This window comes from Monodelphis domestica, chromosome 2, assembly GCF_027887165.1.
Source record: "Monodelphis domestica isolate mMonDom1 chromosome 2, mMonDom1.pri, whole genome shotgun sequence".
Taxonomy (NCBI): domain Eukaryota; kingdom Metazoa; phylum Chordata; class Mammalia; order Didelphimorphia; family Didelphidae; genus Monodelphis; species Monodelphis domestica.
Window position 1 is genome coordinate 254,424,504 of NC_077228.1, and position 26,180 is coordinate 254,450,683.

General features: G+C 36.6%; 1 protein-coding gene across 1 annotated transcript; it reads right to left on the reverse strand.

The window, feature by feature from the left end:
• Positions 1–16,856: 16,856 nt before the first annotated feature.
• Positions 16,857–23,310, reverse strand: LOC100010875 (olfactory receptor 2W3-like). The gene is made up of 2 exons (XM_001364353.4): positions 20,330–23,310; positions 16,857–18,880 (listed from the first exon to the last, which is right to left on the reverse strand). The coding sequence occupies exon 2, from the start codon at positions 18,867–18,869 to the stop codon at positions 17,922–17,924; it is 948 nt and encodes a 315-aa protein (XP_001364390.2). The 5' UTR covers positions 18,870–18,880; positions 20,330–23,310; the 3' UTR covers positions 16,857–17,921.
• Between the last annotated feature and the right edge of the window lie 2,870 nt (positions 23,311–26,180).

Genomic DNA, 26,180 nt, shown 5'->3' on the forward strand with positions numbered 1-26,180 from the left:
TACAAAAACTTTTTAATTTGATGTAGTCAAAATTATTTATTTTACATTTGTGACTCTTTCTAAGTCTTGCTTGGTTTTAAAATCTTTCCCTTCCTAAAGGTCTGACATGTATACTATTCTATGTTCACCTAATTTACTTATAGTTTCCTTCTTTATGTTCAAGTCATTCACCCATTCTGAATTTATCTTGGTGTAGGGTGTGAGATGTTGATCCAAATCTAATCTCTCCCACACTGTCTTCCAATTTTCCCAGCAGTTTTTATCAAATAAGGGATTGTTGTCCCAAAAGCTGGGGTGCTTTGTGGATTCTTATAAGGGAGCTATGATCTCTCCTTGCTTTACCTTCACAACTGCTTCAGTTAATTCTTTTATTTCCTTCCTCAATGTCTCTACTAAAGTATCATTCTCCTTATCCTTCTCACCCTGTTTAGAAGTCAATTCCTTTATTTCCTTCCTTAATGCTTTCGCTAAATCAGTATTCTCCTTCTCCTTTTCCTTATGACCCTCAAAAGCATAAACTGCCACTCTTTTCAATTCTTCAGGGTCCATAGTAGGCCAAGTTGAACAGCTAGTCATAAAATAATTCCTAACTACCTTACAACTGTTTTTCACAAATTGTATTCTGATTTGTCTAAGGTCCTGTTCCCTATCACGATCAAGCTCAACATATCTTCCTCCTAGCTCGATACATCTGTCTATAAATTGGGGGGAGGGGGGATTTTCGCTATCTTTTTGCTTAAGATTTTCAAATTTAGTACATGTACCAGACCTATCAGAATAGGCTCTTGTAGCTTTTAGCAATTCATGTCTAGTCTGACATAGTTGTAAGTAATCTTGCTCTGAATTTGGGTCCCATTTGGGATCTTCAGTTGGCCAATGAGCTGCTCCCTCTCCTTGGGCCTGATTAACAAGAGAAAGAATCTTATTTCTTTCCCTTTCTGTTAGCAAGGCCTGAAGTAAATCTTCTATATCAAACCATGTGGGATTATATGTGCAAAAAATGCTTTCAAACTTATTTATCACCACCACAGGCTCAGCTTCATATGAAGGTGTTTTTTCTTTGAATCCCTCAAAATCCTGTGGAGAAAAAGTTGTATGATGTCTAATGTTTATGAAATCTCCACATCTGTTATATGTAGGGACAACTCTTAGAGGGAAAAGACTTTAATTTGAATCATATGTGGCAACTGCTGCTTGGCCTGTATTCTGGAGTTCAGGGGAGTGGGTAGTAGTGAGACTGGTAGGGGAAGGGGGTGGGGTGGTAGAATGGAGCTGGTCAGCAGGAGGGGAGGAAGAAGGAAAGGATCAGGGACAGGGCTGGGGTTTGGTGGAGAGGAGGGGTGTGGTTCTGTGGGTGGGGTGGAGAAAAGTAGGATGGGTGAGGTCTAGAAGGGTCATAGTAAGGTGGGTAGGAAGGAGGGTACAGAAAAGAATGGAAGTAGGGATGGTATGGGTAGGGATAGGGAAGATGGGTGGGCAAAGGAGGGTAAAGAGGTAGATTGGTTGGAAAGGGGATGGGAGAAATGGGGGATGAACAAGTTCTGACAAGAAGAGGACCTGAGGGGTTCAAGTCTTGTTTTGGGTCAGTATGAGGAGAAAACTCCTCACAGGCCAGGTGGGATGACAAAGCATGTTTCTTGCTAGATTTCACTGAAGGAGTTAAGCTAAAATGGTTTGGTTCCAAAGAAAGAATGGTTTCCTCACTGGAGGGAATTGTTAAAAAAAATATATCATTATTTAAATTACAAAGTTTAAATTCCTTTTTAGAAGAATTTTAGGTAAAGAGGATGCTACCTCTCTGAATCCAGAAACAGAACTGTTGGAGAAGCCACCATGAAGAAGCCTCCAGACCACAAGCTGCACAAGATCAAAATGAACTTTGGGTGTAGTTTGAACATTTCTTTGTATGTTCATACCAAAGGGGACTGCCCCCTAACTGGCTTTCTGTCAATGCGTCCAGCAATTATTGGTTTTGTTCTTTTTTTTCTCTTATCCTCACATTATTGTAATCTTTTAAGTTGATTATGTTTTTATGATCCTTTTGGGGAAAAAATTAATTTTTCCAAAAATGATCACACGGGAAAATGTAAAAAATGGACTTGAACTCTGGACTTCAGTCCCCACAAGCCCTTGCTCCACTTCCCCAAAATGCTTTGTAATCTCACTGAATTCTCAGGTGGGCCGAGATCGAGAAGGGATTTAACCTGATTGCAAAGGCTTTTGTGCCTCTTTTGGACTTCCGTTTTGGAGCAGACGCGGCTCTTCCATGATGTGAAATTATCTTGTCTAGGCCTCTCTGGCCTAGCTCTGGTAAAAGATCCATGGCCTATCTATAAGGCCTATCCATGCCTTACAAAGCTTTCTAGCTTCTTTCTTTGTTATCCAATTCTCCTTAGGCAATTTTGGATCACTCCAGGAATTTAAAAATTCATACAGGGCTGAATCAGGAGGAATATTTCCTCATTTCCTTTGATGTGTTGCAGTATTTCCCATACTGTCTAGTCTGTATGTCCTATTTAAGCTAGTATGAGTATTGCTAAATGATCAGTTTAAAGAATGAAAAAGTCCTAAAGCATAAAAAAAGTAGTTATTGTGGAAGGCAATAAGAGAAGGTTTAAAACAAAAAGTTAATGTAAGGAACAGTTATCGTTGCACAGCAATAGTATCAGTAATGAATGTGTATTCAGTGTAACAATTGTTATCGATAATTAATAATAATATGTAGTTATTATAATTATTAATAACAACATTAATAATAATATGCATTAATTGTAGCTATTGTTATTAATAATTAACAGTTATAAACCACAAATCAGTATCAATAATCAATAATAACCATTAGAAATTAGTAATAATGACTAATAATAGTTATTGAAAATTAATAATTATTGTTATTGATAGTATAATTAATACTATAGTGTTCTATACTATTGTACTATTGTATAAAATGGTATATTTTATTTTTATTATGTATTTATATTTTATTTTTTAATAATTTTAATATTTTATTATATATTTGTATATTATATAAAATACAATTGTATTTGGTTTTAATTTAAATTTAATATTATTAACATTTCCTATTAATAATTCTTTTATTTAAATGTATTCAATTTAGTAGCATTATTTTAGATCACTAGTATCAGTAGCAAAGGAATTCTTTTTATTTTCCTGCAGTTTTAATTCTCAACAGTGTGTGGTGCTATAAATGCATGTAGAGTGGAAGGCGCCTTTGGGTAGACCTATCTAAGCAAGCAGTCAGATAAAGAGAAGGCAAAAAAAAAATAGTCTTTTAACATGCTAAAAAAAGGCAGCCAGTTTTCCAGGAAAGCTTTGAGTGACTTTTAATATGCTAATGAAGACAAGGACTCCTAAGGAAAATGTGACTTTAGATATGCAAAGGAAGCTAGGCAGTCTACAAGCAACATTTGAGGGTGGGGGTGGGGAGAGATAAAAATGCAGTTTAAAGAAACAAATTCCAAAAAAAAAAAGCACTTCCTCTTAGCCCATGTCTAAGTACTGTTTGAGGGGGAAGGGAGAAGGGGGAAAAAATGGAGTTAAATCCCTTCCCCTATAACAGTCATGAGTTTTCAAAGTTGGGCGGGGCAGGGAACCCCTTTCCCTTGTACATAGTCTGGAAAGACCCTCAGAATTAATTTAATGAGTGACTCTGAGCAGGTCCCTGCTGCAGTGGCTCCTGGGGAAAGTCAGGCAGGCCCTGGGCTGGTAAAGATCCATTGGGTCCTAGTGCCCCTTGGTTTAAAACAAAACTCAGTCCTGTTTGGAATGGGAGGAGGGCCCACTCCTGTGAGCTATTCCTCCATGCTGCAAGGCCATTCTGTGAGGGGGCCCCATCCTTTACCACCCTATTCTCATCTAAAATGGGTCCGGTTGGGTGGGGAGTGTTCATGTGGGGAGAGTGCAGATTCTGGGAAGAAATAGGAGTCTGCATTTCATGCCCATGGGATCCAGCCCTTTAATATAAAGCAGCCACTCTGCTGCCTGGGTCCCCAGTTCTGTTTTGGGTAAAAACCTCCTTTCCCTTCCATACTGCCCCAGGGAGTCTTTAAAGTATACCCCAGGATTGATTTAAGGGGGTCTATCCATGCTCAGCACAGCGCCTAGCTGAGCAAAGCAGCAGTGCCAGCCAGTGGAGTCAGGGGTTGGGCTTGGGCTTCTAAAGTAAGAGAATGGGGTGGGGAAACACAGGGGAGGGAGTGTTTTCTCACCATCTGAAGAGGCTCTTGGATGATTCTGTTTCTTTTTCTCAGCAAGTTTCCATCTATACAGGTAGGCAGCAGCTGCTCCTATCTTACCTAAGTTTTACCTAAGACTCAAACTTCTCTCAGAAGAAAAATAAGGAAAATAAGGTTCTTTCTTAAGCCAATGTGGTTGCCAACTGTAATAATTAAAAATAAATCTCTCTCTCTCTCTCTCTCTCTCTCTCTCTCTCTCTCTCTCTATATATATATATATATATATATATATATATATATATACATATATTAATATGTGTGTGTGTGTGTGTACATATATATATATATTTTTTTTTTATAAAGTTTATTGGAAGGGTAGACAACGTTCCTATAAGTAAACTGATCACATGGTGCCTAGCCTGACAGTCTCTTCCTCATTCCTCCTCACCTCCCTGCTCTGTCTCTTCTCCTCCTGGTTCCCCCAATTCAGCCCCAAACCTTAACTTTTATTGACATACAGAAGGTACACTGATGCAACCCTGGCACAACTGTGGTATGTCAGGAATTTTTGATAGGTAAAGTTACTCAGGAGGGGGAGGGGATGAGCTTCCTTAATACATCCATGAGGTTGTTTCCCTATCTGAAAAGTGATCCAGCAATCAATGAAAATAAGCATCTATCATGGTGCAGGCATTGGGCTAATTTCCCCCAGGATAAAAAATGGAGAAAAAGACAGTCCCCGACAACATACAAACAAATATATACTCAATTGGCTATTTGCAGAATAAATAGGAAATCATTAACAGAGGGAAAGCACTGGAATTAAGAGGAGGTGGGAAAGGCTTCCAGTAAAAGATAGATTTTGGTTGAGACTTAAAAGAAATCATAGAAGTTAGTTGGGAAAGTGGAAGAGGAAGAGCATTCCAGAAAGAGAAAATGCCTACAGCCAAGAGATGGAGTGTCTTGTTCATGGAATAGCCAGGATCCTGGTCAGTGTCACTGGGTTAAAGAATTATGGTCCTGAGTAAGCTCATTCTACAGATGAGGAAGCTGAAGCAGAGAGCTTTAAGTGACTTCCCCAGGATCATACAGCTATTCAGTGTCTGAAGCCAAATTTGGACTCAGGTCTTCCTAACTCTAGGTCCCATGCTCTATCCAATGTGCCACTTAGCTGTGCAAATGGGTAACAGGGTCCTTTAAACTCAGAGGTTTTGAAAATCTGGAAAGAGCCTTTCAAGATCCATTTGAATCCCACATTATCTTCCATGGCTCTATGACTCAGATAAAAGGAAGCATCACTTTTCTCAGAAGCATTTAACCCTAACTACTTGTATGATTTTTATTTAGCTTTTTAAATGCTTCTGAGAATACTTCACCCTTGGTGAAGGATCCCAATCTGGAAAGGGAATCATAGAAGTGTGAGAGTCTAGAAAAATTCTAAGGAAATCCACCCTGAACCAGAAGGGAAAGGACAAGACTATGACTATGATTCAAAAGAAACCTTGAGACACATTTGAATGAGTATGTGATTTCCCTTTGCCCTAAAAATACTGATGAATAAATGTAACTATGTTCATACTCTAGTCACTGAAGGCAAAAGGAGAATGATCCATTGTTCCTGCCAAGGGGCTAGAAAGACTCCCCTGGGGGCCTAACAATGGTCACCCAGAAAATGACGGAGTAACCAGAGTGAAAAATGAAAATTGGGTTTTTTCAGCCTTGAAGAAATGAAGGCTAGGCAGAAATATAAGTCCAAAAAATCCTGAAGGGGATAAAGAAATATTTTATTTATCACATTTACATATACATATTTATTTATAAATTAAAATATTTTATTTCATTTTTTAAAAAAAGAATAAAAAGATGAAATCTTCCTTAAAAAATGGATGGGTTTACTTATTGGTTAGAAATGATATTTATTTAGGATATGGTGGAGGAAAAGTCTGAACCACCATAGAGTAAATCTCACAACTATCCAATGTGAAAAGGGAATTCTTTGTTCTCTTTGTCTATTCTGAGTTTACACTTGTGAAAGGGAATTCTTTATTCCCTTTGTCTATTTTGAGTTAACAATAACTTAAGTACTGCTACTTAGTACCTCATTAATTGTGCAGACAGGATTAACTCTCCTTTGTCTACTCATGAATTGAATCAACAAAGGCTTGAACACCCTACTTAGCCCTAGGTGAAGAGTTCTCCATCCTTTCAACTCAGTGAGCCAGGAAATGAGAAGTCACACTTCAACCAGTCAGGAATCTGTGAATTCTTTTGATGAGTATTGTAACAGTTAAAATTAATTACTCTACTAATAGTATTATATTTTTAGAGGTTTATTAAAGATTATTAGAATTGAGAAATAAAGAAAATACAAAATAAGAAAGCACGTGCAACCTACTCACAACATCCTGCCTGCTAGGTAGAGAGACGCATGTGCTTAGAAGCTGAAGCAGGGAGAGGGCCAAAGTAGGCGGAGAGTCAGTTTAAATACAAATTGTCCTCACTAAGGTGAGGACTTAGGGAGATTATAGGGCATTCTGGGAACGACAAAGGACTTCTGTGAATTGAAGTCTGGGGTTCAAATCTCCATTTTACAGTATTCACCTCTTCAGAAGGTGAGAAATGGTTCCCACAAACACTTCCCCCTGGGCAGTGCTGGGCAATTTTGAAGCTGTGAGTGGCCCTTGTGAAGGGGAGAAGGGACAAAAAGCCACTATAAAAGGCCCTGAATTTCTGGGGCTAGAGAAGTCAACTTCAAGAAAGAAGTCATCTTCAAGAAGGTTGGTTCAAGGTAAAAAGTCAACCTCAGGAGTCATCTTCGTATTAAGTCATCATCTTGACCTGCCTCTTGGAGGGTACTTTGGTGAGTGGATATCTGTCTTCTGGAGAGAGTTTAATTCTGATTGAAGACCAACAAGTCCTGGCTGAGTCCAGCACCGGGAGCAATATTTAGTTAGATAGGTTAATGTCTTCTCTACCCTTTTGTATTTCTCTACTTTCACTCTTTCCACCTCTTTTGTAAATAAAAGCTATTAAAGTCATTTAGACTTTGAGCAATAATACTTTGAATCAGCAACCACCATTATTATTTATAATCTTCATATATTTTAGTCAAACCATTAAAATTTAATTCTTACACCATTTACAACCAAATAAACACTTTTCATGGGATCAAAATGTAAAATTGAAGGGTGCATAAATGGGGATAAGGGTGGAAACAGAAAGAAGGAAATATGCAAAATACTTTAATTAAGTCAATAGTATAAGAACGGAAAATATCTCCTAAAGACTCTCAGGAAAAGAGAAGCTATAGCAGTATAGTTGAATTAGCCAACAAAGGGACTGAAATGGGGAAAGACAAGGGAAATTTTTGATTGAATGGTGGAACAGGATCCCATTGAAGAACACTTATAAGCAATAAAAAGATTTGCACTGATGGGAGTCAGGGAAATTATATTGTAGAGGAAATATTTCTCCTGGTCAAGACAAACCACTAAACATGCACAAGTGATCCCATTTCATCTCTCTTCTACTGCAAATTTCCCCCTCTACCACTTAATCTTTGATTTCTTTATCTACTAACTTCTATAGGCTGCAATCAGGCCAATGTTTCCCCCTTAGTCAAAAACCCCTCACTTTAGCTGCTTTAGAAGATAATGTTTCATCATTGAAAGTCTTCACCAAGAGTCTAAATGATTATTTGTTGCGGGTATTTTATAATAAATCTTTACTCAGGTATAGGTTTTTTTTTTTTTTTAAACCCTTACCTTCCGTCTTGGAGTCAATACTGTGTATTGGCTTCAAGGCAGAAGAGTGGTGAGGGCTAGGCAATGGGGGTCAAGTGACTTGACCAGGGTCACACAGCTAGGAAGTGACTGAGGCTGGATTTGAACCTAGGACCTCCCGTCTCTAGGCCTGGTTCTCAATCCACTGAGCTACCTAGCTGCCCCCCAGTATGGGTTTTATTAGAAGACTTTCCAGTTCTCTATTTATTTAGAAATTCTATGACTAAAATTTCCTTCACCATTTGAAGCCAGCAACAATGAAATTTGTTTACCTCATGGCATTGCTTAGAAATTGTCCTAATATATGAATTTTCCTCAACCTTGAAAGATTGATGATTGTTTGACTCAATGAAGTTGTGTGTGCCTGTGGGTACATGTTTGTGCTTGCATGCTTTATGAAGCCTAGAAACCATTATCTGGGGCCCCTTTGCCTCACTTTTTTTTCAACTGATGATTTCATCAGTTTCATGTATTGAATTATTACCACTATGCATATGATTCCTTAAACTATATATCCAGACTTATCCCCCCAGAAATCCATTCCTGTTACTGTCAACATGGAAATCTAGAGATCCCCAGTTTATTTAGTTTGAGGGTAGAAACCCCAGGTATTGACCTTGTCACAGGAGAGGTTTCCCCCTGAGGGAAGGTCCCTCTTTACCAGACTATGGACATCCTGGTAGTTTGGGTGGGGGCAGCTAATCCCATCCAATATTAAGTATCTCTTTTGTCCCTATGGTTTCTCCCCCTAGGCTAAGGTCCATTACCAAGGTGGCCCAGCCCTGTACTGAGTCTTTTCCTTTTTTGTCCATTGTAGGGCATCAGCCCCTCACTGTCATCCCTGTCTGGATCTCCTCATTTTCCTTTCTCACCATTGTAAAGTCAGTCAACTGTCCCTCTCACTCCAAGCCCCCAGGTCATCTAGAGTGGTATATAGGTCCCCCAAATTCTTTTGTTCCTCGGAGTCTATCCTGGGTCAGTGGCACTCCCAGGGGTCAGTGACCAGGGCATCCAGACTCTGTGAAGTCTCGGGGAAGCAGCTCTGTTGTTGTAATCTAGTAGTGCTGAACCCCTTTTCCCCTTGATTAAAGAGTGATTTTGACTATTTAATAGTTCTGTGTTTTTTCTATTTTTAATTACTATTGCCTGCTGGACACTTCTACTTGGTTGTCCTGTGGGAATCTGTTGACTTTGAAGAGTCTAATTTTGGGGATGAAGTAGAAAACAGAAGCATCAAAAGATAAAATGTGGCAGCGATAAGAATCTCATTAAAAACTTAGAGAAAAAGTAAGTGTTCAAGAAATATGTTTTTATGATAATTATACAATTTTGATATATTAAAATTCCAAAATCAGAAAAAAGAGAACAGGAAAAACTCAGTCAGAATGAAGTATTTTTAGAGTTTTCCAAATGCTTAAAGAGTTAAAAAAAAATAGTCCTTAGAATTTCAAAAGGGGAAAAAGATGTTTCTTTGGACAAGACTTCCACATGAAAGGTTGTATACAGAAGAAAAGTCTCTTAGTAATGAAGACTATAAATGGAAGTAATTGTCTAACAATACAATATTCCATCCACTCTGTTGTATGTTTCTGTACAACATTCATGGTCTTCCTTTCTTATTGTGAAGATTAAATTAACTCTCCCCTGCCCATTTTTAGATTTAATCCCCAGAAGAGTATACACCCCACTTACACTTGATTGGGGGAGGTCCGTCACTGACATTTGCAATAGTGAGTGACAAATCAGAATCAACTGACTGCCCTCTGGGCAGTCCTAAGCAAAGCTTTATCTGTAAAATAGAAGAAAGTCACAGGAAGTGACAAAAAGGAATGATCTTTTAAAATGCCAAGAACTTCCTGTGAAGAGGCCTTTGGAGGTCTTGACTTTGGAGGAGCTCTGACTGAGGATCTCCGACTGCTTCTACTTTTCTTAAAACTACCATGTGGGTTGAGTGAAAAAGGCTGACTCCTTTACTGGATTTTCTGAAGGGACTAGCCTCAAGAGAGGCCTACCCTATTGAGAGAGGCTTCCTATATCCCAAGGTCCTCAGCTCAAGGCTGAGGCCCCTTTAGGCTAAGGGCTAATTAGCCCTGCCTGAATTGAGCCAGGGGCCAGAGCAAAATACTTAGTGCATAGGCTGGACATCTTACCCTATCCTCTCTCTGATTTTCTTACTTTCATTCTTTCTATATTTTATAAATAAATTGTTAAAATAAATCTCTTTGGAATTTGACTAAATTCCTAGTAACCCTACTCCTAAATAATACAGTTCAACCTTTTCTATTAACCCCTTACATTCTGCTCCCTTACAGAGCCCCTATCCCAGTCTTACTTAGACTTACTTCTGTTACTTTCAAGCTTATAAGCCCAAGAAAATGAAACCGAATATAACAATCATTTCAGTTGCAAGTACTCCCCAGCTAAGAATCACCCTCACCAATTCCTTCTGTGAGGATAAAAGAAACCTTCCCCTCTTATTACATCTAAGAATGGAATAATTTCAATTTTTAAAAATTTTATTATACTCTATACCTGTTGGAAGTCAGAATATCCCCATAGTTTAAATAAATGTAAAACTCTTATTATTTCCACATCTGATGAGAGTCTGTTATTTTCTTCATCCATTGGGACCAACTCACTTATCTCCTTGTGGCAGCTTCTCCTCACATTTATTCAGAACTACCTGAATAGGAGAATATTATTTACAGACCTTCTATACCTACAAGGAAGAGATTTTATCTATTGCAATAGCCTCCCTCCAACTCTGTGTGCCTAATAATATTTATTTGCCACTCTATATAGAGGTTTCTAGGAAATCACCTTAGTATTTACATTATATCCCCCATATGTTCGGAGATATCAGAAAAAGCATTCAAGTCCCTAGAAGTAGATGTTTTCACTGAGGCTAATTATTTAAGTGGTTGGTTTCAAAGAGAAGTGTGGAATCATTAAAAGAAGTGCACAGTTTTCAGAAGGAAATTAAATCCTCTTTCCTCCTAGGTGAATTCTTGATCCAGTTACAATCAATATTCATACTCATTGGATGGTCAGGATATTTATACTAATGAATTACCTCTATTCACATACGTATCGTGATAGGGTCAAAGAAATGTTAGGTTTGACCCAGTGAGAAAAGAGCCATGAATAAATATTGGGGTCTGTCCCAGGGAGAAAGATGTCACAAATAATTCTCACAGAAGATGTCTCTGTTTAACATAAGCTGCAAGTATCTTATCTGGGACATATTCAAGGATTGTTTTTGTAAGCCTATAGAGATGTTTTTGTTCTCTCTGGGAAAATTTTAGACCTCTTGTACCACTGTCCATAAACAAAAAATCTTTATGCCATCTTGCAGGCAGATGCCTCACCAGTATACATATATCTTGATATATTGATCTATTGCCTAATAGAACTTTCTCATTATAAAAGCTTGTCTCTTATCTATAATAAATGGAGTTTATGCATAGCCCCTGTTCATATCTACTTTTGTATCTCTCTCTTTCTTCCTCCCTTTTTCTCTCAGCATTGGAACCCTGACACCAACAATATCAGTCAATGATAATATAGCTGTCACCTTCATATGCTTTTCTTACTTCTGAAGAGAGTTAAGGTTGAACTTAATTGAGGGATTATGGAATTCAATGAGAATACTACAATATTCCAAGATTTGACACAATCAGCACAATATCTGTCACAAGCAGGAGTATCTGGATAATACAGTTATATGCATGGAATCTTTCCATTTTGACTCTGTGCTATATATTATCCATGACTGCAAGCACCTTTGATAAACATTTACTATCCTGTTTTCTCCCTTGCTTGATATTAACATTCACAGGGATAGAGCTATGTCATAGAGATAAAAGTTATCTCTAATATGGATCTTTAAATTATTATATTATTTAGATAAATTCTGGAGAGGATGGACTTTAAATTGAGGTTTTAAAAAATTTTAAGACTTTTTAAAGTCAATGAAAATTAAATGCATTGGAATATTTTATTGTTTACCTCTTCTTAGTAATTTTTGTGATGGTTGTGATGTGAGGCAAAGATCTCAGCTTATTCAAAATTAATTAATATAGCAAGAATGTAACATATAGACAGAGATGTACAATGCACAAAAAATTTCAGGTGACTGATAGGTTAGTTATATAATAATATAGAAATCAGGGAGCTTGTTTAAATGATATAAGAAAAATTTTTTCTTTGGGTTTACATTGGTTAGAAGTTTTGTAGATAGTTTCTCTAAATAATATCTCATGAATTATTCAAATTTAAAGTTACGAATAAGGACTTTGGATTAGGAGAGAAAAATGCTCAAATATTAAATTTTGTTCTAAAAGAAATTATCAGAAACAGTGTTGAACTTTAGAATCTGAATAAGTGATACCTGGTGGCAACATGAACATACTGCTACTCTCAAGAAAATTTTCCTAGGTTTACAGAATTATGGAATTTCTTATTTGGAAAGAACTGCAGAGGGCTTTTAATAAACCATACTTGAAAAAGAATTCTCTCCATATACATAAAAGTGATCATTTAATTCTACTTTAAAGAATTAAATTAAAAAAGAACTCTAAAAAGAGCCAGATTTTTAAAAAGATCTATGTTTTACTTATTTCTCTTATTTCTGTTACTCAGATCCAGTCATAGCAAATCTATTCCTACATGACTTCTCTTCAAACATTTAAAGCTGGCTATTGTGTCTTTCCTTTCTTCTAAGTTTTTTTATTTCTTTAGGTTAGTCCTTTTCTATTCCTTCATATTATACTTCTATGGCATGAAATCAAAGCCTATCTCTACCCTGGTTGCCTTCCTCTGGACACTTTCCAACTAAATTTTGGTTTTCTGAACTGAATATATAGCATAAGATGTTGAATGATGAAGACAGAATATAGAGGTTTTTCTTGGACTTATCCTCTTAAATGGAACTTAAAATTACATTACCCTTCTTAGCAATCATGTCACATTGTTGATTCATATTGCAATAGCATAATAAAAGAATTTTAATCATTTTCAGAAGAATACTTACCTATTCCTGCTTCTTTCTTCTTATACTTGTACAATTAATTCTTTTGAATATAGATGTGGCTTAAATTTTTTTCTTCAATCTAATTTAATTAATTCCAAGAAATTAATCTGTTAAGATCTTCAGCAGTGTTATTCAGGGTGTTAGTGACTGTTCTATCTCTGTATCTGCAAATTTTATATCTATGCCTTTATTGAAGTCCTTAATAAAATATTTTTGGAATGCTTCATTAATTCTTTTTATATTACTGTCACTTTCCAATGGTTTTGCTCATTCCACCCCAATAGAACCCTTCCTTGTATTAAAGATACACAATGAAGCAAAAGATTCATTCCATTACATTAATTACCTAAATTTTATTGATGTCTTTTCAATTTGGGAGGAGAGAGAGAATTATTAGAGAGAGGGTATTTTTTTTTAAAAAGAAAGATAAATAGGTCATTGACATGCTTTTAATGCACAGAAGACAGAAATTAGGATACCTTTGGAAGGTTGAATTTATTATATATTTTAAAAGAAATTTGAACTATACATAAACAAAAACTCAGAGGTCTATTCCCTATCCCTCTTTTAATTATGTGGAAGAAAAACAACATAATTTTGTGTTTTGTGTAAATGTGTCAGATATATTTTTATTGATTTATAAGCATTCTATTTGGAGAATGAGATTTCTGAATTCTTCCTGCTGAATTAAAAAAAAATCCTCCTTTTAAAAGAAATGTAAGCTCATATTACATAGAAATGCAAAACAAAAGAAGAAATTAAATTATAAAAATAATACTTTATCTCAGAATTATTGAGCAATGGGATCAGTATTAATGTTGGTCTAAAAGCCCTCTAACAGGGACTTGAGCAAAGTATTAGTATTTTTCCAGAGGTTGTGGGAGGAGAGAGAGACAGAGAGACAGAGACAGAGACAGAGACAGAGACAGAGACAGAGACAGAGACAGAGATTAGGGGGCAAAGATAGGGAGAGGGACTTGGATAGAGAGACAGTGAGAGATTTTATCTAATAGTTGTGGCAAGCCAGAACGGTATGAATGAAAAGTGGCTGAGAAGCTTCCTTTCCCAGACCCTTAGAAAGAAGGGGGCAAGCAATGCCTTTAGATAATAGCTGTTTACTTGCATGTCTGGAGCACTAATGTAAGTATATATTTTGTAAGGAATGTAAGGAAAGGACACATAGTCCTTACCTTTTGTTCTTTGACTGGGCATGATGAGCACCCATTTTCTGAGCTCATTAATTTGTAATTTTTACTAATCTAGTTCTACCTATAAATATCTGTGGTAGATCTAGATAGATACATGTTCTTATATGCTTCTGTTTATAGTCCGAGTGTGCAGGGCTCTGGCTATTTTAGCCACACAGAATATTAATTGACTAGGAATTTTCTTTTGTTTTCTTTTTGTTCTGGTTCCAGGTTGGAATTCTCAATCTCTTGTCCATTGCTAGAATATCTGTCTAATTGGAGGTATATATTGTGAGACATTTATCTGTTCTTTTTTCCTTGTAAAAGCTCCTCAGTGCAGAAATCTCAAAAGAAGATCAGAAGAATTTATTTCCTACATTTAATAAGCCTAAAATTCACTGTATATCCCTGGATATGCCTCCCAGGTAAATTTGAGAAGGATAGTATGAAAAACAGTTGTGATTTGTTTTACTTCTGTTTTACATAGACTTCTAAAACCCAGTGACCCCTCATAATGCATTGAAATATACTTAAAAAAACCCCAAAAAACACTTACCTTCCATCTTGGAGTCAATACTGTGTATTGGCTCCAAGACAGAAGAGTGGTAAGGGCTAGGCAATGGGGGTCAAGTGACTTGCCCAGGGTCACACAGCTGGGAAGTGTCTGAGGCCAGATTTGAACCTACAGTCTCCTACAGTTTCTAGGCCTGACTTGGAATATACTTTTGTAGAATATTTGGCTTCTTGGAAAATTAGGCAATTTCACTCTTTCTCTTAAAGATGGTAAATAAAAGGAACAACTCTTTTAATTTGTTCTCTAATAAACTAAGGCAAATGTTCCATCTCAATTTATTAAAGAAAAAAGGAATTAACTTTATTGAAATGTTACTAGCTCTGATTTTGGGGGCAAAAGATAAAAAATAACATTCCTTATGTTGATTCTCATTTAAGGAATTTCAGAACAAAGTTAATGTTATAATATAAATTCTAATTTTTTTATAATTGTATACATCTACATATATATATTTTCTATGTAATATGAATGTAATGATTTTCCATATGGCCAGATAACCCAAAATACAGATCCTCTTGTGAGAGATAGAAGGGGCCTACTTTAATAAGTGCCTTTTAATTGAGTAATTATTATATAGATTGATTGAAACATTTGATGTAATGATAGTAATAATCTCTACGTGATAGGGACATAGATCTAGAATTGGAAGATACATCTAGTTCTATCTCCTCATTTAAAAATGAAGAAGCTGAAGATTAGGGTTAAATGACTTTCCCAAGGTCACAGTGCTGGTCTGCTCTTCTGTGGGATTAAATTCCCATTTCATTTACAAAAACCTCATATTAACATGCAAGTAACTTTACCATTCTGACCTCATGTGAGCACTTTTCTACCTATTAATGTCCTTCCTTAAATGTATAATCTAGACCCAAACAGAGAACTCCACATCACATCTGACCAGTTCATGAGGAGGAGAACTTTTTTTTCTGGCTATTATCACTCTCAATGTAATTTGTGGTACTCTTGATTTGTAATGAGTCTGTAGTACATTAAAATCCTTCAGTTTTTAAAAGACAAATTGATGTTTAAACAAGCCTTACCCATCTTGTTCTTATGAAGTTAATTATTTTAAACCAAGTAGGAATTTTAAAATTTTCTCTATACACCACTGGAGAACTCCTCGCATATTGAACCAATAAGATTACTCTTTGGGTTTGGATATTTAGTCAATTTTTAATACATCTATTCATACTATTACCTATTCATATCACTATCTTTTATATTAGGATAACATATCATTTGCTAATATAGTAATTATGTGCTCCCCACACAGAGGGGCACTTACTTATATTAGAACTTGGGGATTTACTGGAACCCAGTAACCCTTCATAGTACATTGGCACATACTTGGAATCCTATAACTTGGGAAAGCCACAAAAGTATGTACTAAATACTCACCTAAAAACTCTAGTGACTACATAGTTTTATGGAATCCCTTTCCATATGTCCCCAAGCTGTGGAGTGATATGTATATGTATATTAATTTCATTATAATTCATAACTAGCATGGGGCCTCCCATTCCCATGTGATCAAAATCTCCATCCTAACTTCATGTCATTCCCTGACTTATTGATAATAGTACGGGGAATGTTATCAAAAGTTGAAACCTATTTCAATATGAATAAGCTCCAATCACTTATGTCAATATGAATTTCTCATATTGACTTTTTTCATCAGTGATAAAAATGCTTGGCAAAAGTCCTTTGCCAAAAAATTGTTTGATTTCATAATCCCTAGGAAAAAGGGGGGGGGGGGGAGAACCAACCTTTTCGCATTGTTTTATATGGCTAGTATATAGTATGCACTCCCTAGCTGAAAACAACTGTCACCTAATGCTTTCATCAGTTAGTCTTGGGATTTATGTAAAACATATAAATATAGACACATGTAATTCATACATGAATGTATATATAACAAATGTATACACATATATGCATAGACACATTATAGTTTATATAAAAATATAAAATAATATACATATAACAATTTTCATATAAATATTATATGCAATATGTATGTTTACATAAATATGTCAAACTTTGTAAGTAAAGATTAATATTTAAATATTACTTATTAAAATTGTGATTAACCAAAACAAGAGATATATGTTATCTTGAATTCCTTGTTGGCTTCTAGCATCTCTAATCTCTAGTTTTCTCCTGCTGCTATTCTTGTGACTTTTAAAAATGACGGCCTTGTGGTGTGACATTGGAACAACTTCAGGTATTCTGCTTCCATTTCATAGTAGTATTCCCTAACCCACATTTGTCAGTATTTTTGGAGTCTGAAGGATGCATAAAACTGGGGGAACTAAATCTTTTTAAAGAATAACTTACATTCAAATCTAGGTAAACTTTGTCTAACACATTACCCTTCTTCATAATTCTCCCAAGAAAATAAATATTTATACTAGCATAATCTCATTTTTGATGAAGCCATGGCTCTTTGTGATCACATTTTTTCTTTTCTATATAACCCTTTTCTACCTTTTTAATTATGACAATTTAGCCAAAAAACAAAGTAAAATTTGCTGGTCTACAGTTTGTAGGCTTCATTTTCTTCTCTTATAAAAAACAAAAACAAAAAACAAAACAAAACTCAGGACACTTTCCCTTCTCTAGTCCTGTAGTGTTTCAGAGATTAGAAGAACACCCAAAACAAGGGAGGGAAGAAAGTAGAAAATCTTCCAAAATAGAAGAAAGCATATCTTATAAGGAATGATATATAAGCACACTATTTGCATATTTTTACATAATATGCTATTATGTAAAAGAAAGTAGAGCTCAAAAGAATAAGAGTTAAGTTTTTGGCCTTTGGTGATTTGGGGTAGTGAAGGTATTGAAACAACTATTTGTTGGAACAATGAGTATGGAGATATTTGCTGTCTTCTTGAAGCATATGACAAAAACTACAACAAAAAAAATTACAAAAGAATAATCTAATTACATTCAAGTGATTCTTGTGAATATAAACAATATAGCAAAAAACAGAATCAGGGAAGCATTGCTAAAGTATAAAGCCCTAAGCAAGAAGGTGGAGATTTTAGGAGCACATGTGACATTTCCATCTTGGATGCCCATTTTTTCAGAGTTCAGACTCTGTGAAGGGTTGTGGAAGAAGCTATTAGTGTCCAACAAATTTGTTTGACGTTATTTTTCTCTTCTCCCTTTCTTCTCTCCCAGAAGCCTTCTCAGTGCTCCCTTCACTTCCTTGTTTCTCAGTGTATAGATGAGTGGGTTGAAGAGTGGAGTCACTATATTGTAGAAGAGAGTAAGAAACTTGCCCTGGTCCTGAGAGGCATTGTTCCCTGGTTGCATGTACATATAGATAATATTCCCATAAAAGAGAGACACTACAATGAGGTGGGAACTGCAGGTGTTGATGGCCTTCCTTCGCCCTACTGCTGACTTGATCTGTACCACTGCCTGGGTGATATAGCCATAGGAGACCAAAATAAGAACCAAAGGTGTCAAAACTATAATCACTGCCAGTACAAATACGGTGCCCTCAATGATAGCAGTGTTTACACAGGCCAACCGGATCAGTGCTGGCATTTCACACAAGAAGTGGTCCACCTTGTTGTGCCCACAACGGGGCAGTTTCAGAGTTATAGGGGACATAGTCAAGGAGTTGAGCACACCACCAAACCAGGCTATGGACACTAGTCCCAAGCAGAGTTTGGGGTACATAATAACCATGTAATGAAGAGGCTTGCATACAGCAACAAAACGGTCATATGCCATGACAGCCAACAGGAGACATTCTACACCACCCAGAGCTAGGAACAGAAAAAGTTGAAAAGCACAGCCTGTGTAGCTAATGGTTTTATCAGGTCCATTCAGGTTATATAGCAGTTGTGGGATGGAGCTGGTGGTGAAGCAGAGATCCAGGAAAGAGAGGTGGGTAAGGAAGAAATACATTGGAGAGCTCAGGCGAGGGTCAATGTGGCACAATAGGATGATGGTTGTGTTACCCACTACTGTCAAGAGATAGGCAATCAAGATGACCACAAAAAGGACCACCTCAAGCTGTGGCCTGTCTGAAAAACCTAACAGGATAAAATCATCTTGTATGCTCTCATTGGTTCCATCCATCATTCCTAATATACCTGGAGAGAAAGGAGAGCAGAAATAGTGATTCGACAACCAAAGTCTATTTACATAGCCCAATCGCTTTAAGATCAACCAATGAGATATTTACTGAAATCTCAATTATATGAAATCTTTATTTTTCATCTTCCTCAAACTTGGACATTTATATTTAAGACTCCTAACTATTACCATAAAATTCAGTTATAATATATTTCTTGCCATAAAGTTAGACCATAGTATGTTTCTTGAAGATTCACAGTACATAAAATGTCTTCCTTAGCTACTACTAGTTTCCAAGATATCATATTCTCCTGGAGCTCCTCCTCTTTTTCTAACTATTCCATTGTTTCCTTTGTTATCTCCTCTTCCTTCTAAGATTATGATGGAGTGAATCTAGGTGGGTAAATTTAATAAAGTTTCCTGAATAATATTAAATTTTTATGCTAATTTTTATTCAATTGATAAAAAATTATCACATTAGTCTAGAAATTTAGATGATAGCAAATCTGGCCCCATTTTACCTTTCTAGTCTTCTTTCTCAGTTTTCACCCTTACATGTTCACCATTCCAGTCAAATTAACCCCAAATTAACAATTTTTAATTGCTCATAACCTTCTCTATGCCTGGAATACCTTGCCACCACAATATTATTGTGTTCAGTTTAGATAACTCTGAAATTCATCAGTCCAGCCATAACCTTCTATCATATGCTCTCTATGTTTCAGCTCTCCTAAACTGTGGGTAGCCTAAATTTTCTCTCCCTACAGCTTTCAGTCTTTCCATTAATCTTTGCTTTCTCAGGCCATCACCCTTGCTCTTGTCCTTACATTTCTTCCTTCATTTTCTTGACATTTTAACTAACCATTTAAACATAATATTTGTGTATGTGTATGCGGGCATGTGCATGTGGTGGGGGGAAGAGGGGGTTGTATCTTCTATGTACTTGCATCCCTTGCAGTTTTCTACCAAAGTCACTGCTTAATTTTCAAACTTCAATTCTGGACTACTTTCACCATCTGAACTTTATGATTCTTCCTCAAAATAATAGATTGTAGATACTACTGGAGGAATTCCACTATCATATTCATAGGTCCATTACAGAAATAAAGGTTATATATTCCCAGCTTGAATTTCTGAACCACATGACACTTTTACTCTCCTTTCATTGACTCTATCACACTTCCCACAGTGCTTTCTTCAAATATTTTTTCCCCTCCTCAAAATACCTATATTATCTCTTTTTCTTTCTTTTTTTTCTTTTTTGGAATTCTATGGTGATTTATTTACAATAGAAGGAAGAAATTAAGAATGAGGGAAAAGGGAAAAGATCTACTCCAGAGTTCAGAGGACTCTCAGCCAAGGGGCCTTCCCAGAAGATTAAATCTAACTCAGTTTCCAGTTACAGTCCTTGGAGGCTGGTGCCTTCAGAAGGATCAAGGGAAAGGGAAGTCAGCCTTAACACTCACCACATGGTCACCCAAGGGAAGCAGTCTCAAGACCCACGCTTCATAGCTCCATCAAGTTCCACCGCCAAAGTCCACCAAAGCCACAAAGGTCCCCCTCACAGGAAGTGACACAAAATATAAAGGCAATTCTTTACATCACTTCCTGTGTCTCACATGTGCCAATGGTGGCTTAAACTTGTCTTAGGACAGTCCAAGGTTTCAGTTGTTGTTTCTGATTTGTCACTTGCTAGCACACACATAATCATCTTGTACCTCTAAATCTACTAACTGCAGGTGCATATAAAAATATCACCTTCTAAGAGGAAACTACAATAATTAGAGATAAGAGGGGAATAGAAGAGAGGGACAGCAAAACCAATGTTTGCTGGGTACATTGACAAAAACCAATTGGGGGCAATCCCCTTTTGGCATAAGAGTATACATTCAAATAAATATTCAATCAACCTTCAGTTCAATCAACCACACCCACAGTTCATTCTGGATCTTCTTGATGTAGTGTAGGTTTTTTAGGCATCTTTCTGCAAACAGTTCATTCTCTGGATTTTAGGAGTTAGCAAACATCTTTCCTTGAAGATCTTTCTCGAACAAAAAAAAATTTTAAATCTTGGATTTTTATGAAAATGCAACCACCCCCTCCCCCATCAAAGAGGGTATTGAGAACCACCAAGTTCAGCTCAGAATGGATGCAGGGTTGAGTTATGGGGGTGTATGAGTCAACTATCAAAAGAAGAGAAAAAAACTCAAAAACATAAAAAAAAAAATGGAAGAAAGTTAAATTTTTGGGAGAAAGAAAAAAATCAAAATCAGAATCAAAAGATCAAAATCTATGTATATAAAATTTTGAGTAAACAAGAATAAATTCATAATAGGCCCTTGTATTAGGGTCCAAGTAATTTCCATCCCACAAGTCTGTAGGACAGAATGCGGTAATATTTCACTTACCCATTTGCAGCCAAGTCTACAGGAAGTTGCCATACTATAAGAGAGAAAAAGGACCAGCTTTTTGTATACGATAGGGAAGTGTCATTCCCTGGTCTGATTTTTTTGTCATTCTTAGGGATAGGGGGAGCCAGGATGATAGCCAAACTTTGGTACTTGTCTGTATTTCACAAAGAGTGTGGATACAAGGAAGTCCTATATCTTAACATATGTCAAGCTTCGCAACCTCAAGTCTCACACTAGGTTCAAGTCCTTTTGTAATGGCTTAGAAGTGCATCAATCCTACCTGGATTGGTTTCTTTCTTTTGACCTGTGTGCTCTTTTTGACACTATTCAGGTTAAGTCTGTGGTCCTTTTTTGATCCCATTTCCTAGAATCAGACACAAACATTAATTGCAGTCCCATAACATTTATCAATGAATGGCAGGTTTCCACAGTATAAAGCTATTTGGGTATGCATTTATAGTATTACAAGTATATATATTTTAACTTATATCATATTACTGCAGAATAAAAAAATAATATTGATTGATGTACCTAAGTACAATAAATAAGAAAAGGGAAAAAATCAAATATTCTAATCAAAATAAAAGAAAAGCAATAATAAAATAAAATTCAATGTGTTCCCAAAAAACAGTATCCACTTGTCTATGGATTATTGCTCCAATTCATGTGATAGGACACAGTCAATCAGTCAATACTGGTGACATGTGCTTCAGGTGCAAAAAATGAGAGAAAAAATCAAATACTGTATGGCACAAGTAAAGTGCAACAAAATAGTACAAATCCATCAATAGGGAAGAAAAACAAAAATGTTAAAAATGTGTATATTTCATAATCACAGGGGTGCTGTATTCAAAAATCCATTTCTTCTTCTATCTTCCTTCTTTGCTACTATGTAGAGGAGAGGCAAAACTGAAAAGGGTTAATATCTACAAAAAACAATAGAATCTAAACCTTCTGCCCATGTGGCGGGGCAGTAACACCTTTACTATTTCTTGGATGAACTCCACTTAAGATATCCTGTTGTGGGGTCATTTGATTTGAGTTATCATTTTCCCAATTTCCATTCCTATTGTTATCATTCCTAAAGTTGTGGTTTCTATTATTGTTATTATAGTTATTTCTATAATTATTATTTCTGTAGTTGTTATTAAACTGCATATTATTTCTGATTAGCTTTAATAAATTTCTATACTCCATTATTTTGTGACCCTTCTCACAGTGTTGGCAGGTAATGGATAGATAGTTAGATTCTTGGAGAGGGGCAAGTATCATTGGTTGAGTATCATGCCCTTTTTCCTGTTTATCAATCTTATCTCTTAAATATTTCAATTCTTTCCAATTGTCTCCATGAAATCATTAGTATCTTCCTCTTTTTCTTTGTTTCCTTTTGAAATATACACAGCAATGAGAGATGCTAAGGAGAGAGAACTAATTAGATTTAACAAATCATCAGATACTACCAAAGGCAGAAAGAAGCAAGAGAGGAAAACAATTCCCAAGGATGTATTCTGGCACCTAGAGGGAAGGTGACAAAACCAGTTCTCAAAAAGCATAGTCTGTGAGTCCCTCATCATGGTCACACAGTCATCCCTCAGCTAGTCACACAGGTCTAGATATGCTCCTAGTTAGCAATGACTTTCCAAAATGTTAGGCCGCCAACATGAGACTCCAGATGTGGGCTGACCAGCACCTAGTACAAAGGAATGTCCATGTACCCTTCCTAGAAGTTCTGTCTCTTTCAGTACAACCCAAATTTTCTTGGGCTCATTGGTCAACACATCACAATGTTGACTCACAGTAAGATTGTGTTCTCTAGGTCCCCCAGATCTTTTTACAAACTTCTCTCTAACCCCACATCCACATGAGAGATCCCACTTGGAAAATTAGATCTTTCTTCTATCCTAAACATAAGGTTTTCCATTTATCCCTATATCAATTCATCTTTCTCAATAGTCTTCCAAAAATCTCAATATTGCATGGAAAAGTCTCTGATTTCTCAAAAGCTCTGGCAGTGGGGACTGAAGATATGACCAGTCTTTGGACCAAACAGAAGACTCCCAGGGTGGGCCAGGTGACAATGTGGTCATTCTTCCAAACCCCAGATGAGCTACATTTGGAGACTCCTCTCCAGGCTCCATATTTCTCCTATATCCTAGAAAATCCATGATCTCTTTTGTTTAGGGAAGGACCCAGCCCAGTAAGATCATAAAGCTCTGTAATATGGAGTAAGTAATTTTATTTTATTAGATTCAACACATCATCCAAGCCAGCTGGCATCCTGTGGTCTGCAAGTGTGATGTGCATGCCAGCTATACTGCCATCCAAGGCATGACAAATATGGGGACGGATTAAAGCAAGGCACTGACTAGGAATAAAGTAAAAAGGAATCCCTGCCCTCAGTGACTTTACCTAATACTGGAAGTCATAGACTCACTGATGTAAGTGTCTTCTGTGACTCACTAGTAACTTCCCTCCACACTCATTACCTGTTGTGACTCAAAATTAGAGACTCTTAAGGTCATCTAGGTGGCACAGTGGATAGAGCACCAGGTCTATAGTTTGGAAGATCTGGTTTCAAATTTGACCTCAAATACTTCCTAAATGTGTGACCCTGGTCAAGTCACTTAAGCCCATTTGCCAGCTCTTGCCCTTCCATCTTAGAGTTGTTTCTAAGATAGAAAGAACAAGTTTTTTTTTTTTTTTAATAATTATAGAGTTGGAAGGGGCTACAGAAGCACCTGGTCCAATCTATTAACATATCTTAAGAGCTTCCCCAACAATTCCTCATTCTAGCTTCTCCTTAAAGATGTCCATAGAAAGAGAAACCCCTTAAGCCCTGAGGCTGGGAACTCTATCTTTAGGCAGCACTCACTCTTATTAAGACCTCCTTACTTTCATCCACCTAAAATCTTACTTCTTTGTAACATCTACTCTTTGTTCTCAGTTGTGTCTTCTGAGTCCAACCAAGAGATGTCTCCTCCTCTTTCAGCCTGTCAAGTGGTTGAAGAGTGTTGCTTTTACCTCCCCATACACCCCACAAAAGTCCTCATATCTTCAAGATAAGCATTTCCACTTCCTTTAGCTGGCCCCACATATGTCATGAACTTCAGCATCTTCCCCAGCTCAATTGACTTTTGAATACTTTCAAGTTGATCATTTTCCTTCATAAAACATGAAGTCCCAAACTGAACACAATAATCCAAGTCTGGTTGGGCCACAGTATAACAGGGACACCATCTCTTGAATTCTGAACATTCTGCGCATCTTAACACAGTCAAGGCTCACGAGCTTCTCGGTTGCCAGAGGTATATGGGATAATGCAGAGGGAATTAGAACCTCTAGTGAAAGGACTTGATAGTAACAAGGCTTAACAGGGCTGCTCATCCACCTTTGGTGTCTACCTGTCTACCCAACTCTTATCTGTGGCTCCAAAATACTGCAGCATGCTCAGAGGCCACATCCCTATAAAACTGTCTGGCAGACAGGCTAAACCAGGTTGAGGGTAACCAATAGGCCTCAGACCCATTAATGAGTTAAAGGAATGTCTACCTCAAACATGTGAAGACTTCCCCCCCATGAAATGAGAGGAAGATAACAATTTGTTCCAATGTCCATGTAAGTGGCTGAAGCATGCTCTTTGGAGCACTTAAAGCTTAATCAGACATGGAAGATGTCAGGCATCCACTGCATCCCAGGCCATCATCAATCATTCTAACTTTTGTCTTGCCACTGGATTTGAATATCTCTTGAAGAGAGAGTGAGGCTGATGACAAATGAGGAACTCCCTCATTTAAATCCAACTCAATAACAAATCAATATTTCACCTCATGGTGCCATTCATCCTTTCTGAAAATTAAGGATCAATGACAACATTAAACTATTGTCACATACTATGTTTGCAGCCAACTAAGTTAACTAAGTGACAAAAGGGGTGGCATATTGGGTCTGGAGTAAGGAAACTATGAACTCAAATCCAACTTCACACACTAACTATATAACCCCAGACAAGTCACTTAATTTTTGTCTCCCAGTTTCTTTATCTATGAAGTGTGGATAATAATAGCACCTATCTCCAAGGGTCATTGTACAAATAAAATGAGATCCAATTTGTAAAGCCCTTTTCAAGCCTATGCAAGAAATTAACAGTCAGATCTATGCATGAAGAAGAGTTAATGACCAAACAAGAGATTCAGAGAGTCACAGGAAGTGAAATGAATAGTGATTATATCAATTTAAAAGGTTTTGTAGAAACAAAATCAAAGATTCTACAATAAGAACTGCAGAAAACTGGAGAAAAACTTTAAAGCAAGTTTCTCTGATAAAGGTCTCTTTTCTAAAATATATAGGGAATTTGGCCAAATCTATAAGAAGGTAAGCCATTCCCCAATTGACAGGCAAAGGATAAAAATAGTGTAGCTATCAACATCCATATTTTAAAATCCCTAATAATTAGAGCAATGCTGAAGTCTATCTCATGCACAAAATATTGGCAAAGATGACAAAAATGAAAAAAGCTAAATGCTGGAAGGAAAAATAGGTACACTAATACACTTTTGGTAGAGCTTCAACTATTCTCCAAAAGCTATTAACCGGTGCATATCCTTTGATCCAGCAATACCACTACTAAGTCTACACCACAAAGATATCAAAAGAAAAGGACTGGTATATACAAAAATATCAATAGTAACTTTTGTGGTAGCAAAGAACTGGAAATTGAGGGGCTACTCGTCAATTGGAGAATGGCTAAAGAAATTGTCAAATACTGTTGAGCTATAAGAAATGATTAAGGGAAAGGTTTCAGAAAAACCTAGGAAGATCTATATGAACTGATGCAAAGTGATATGAGAAGAATCAGGAGAACAATCTACCCAATAACAGCAATATCATGAAGATAATCAGCTGTGAA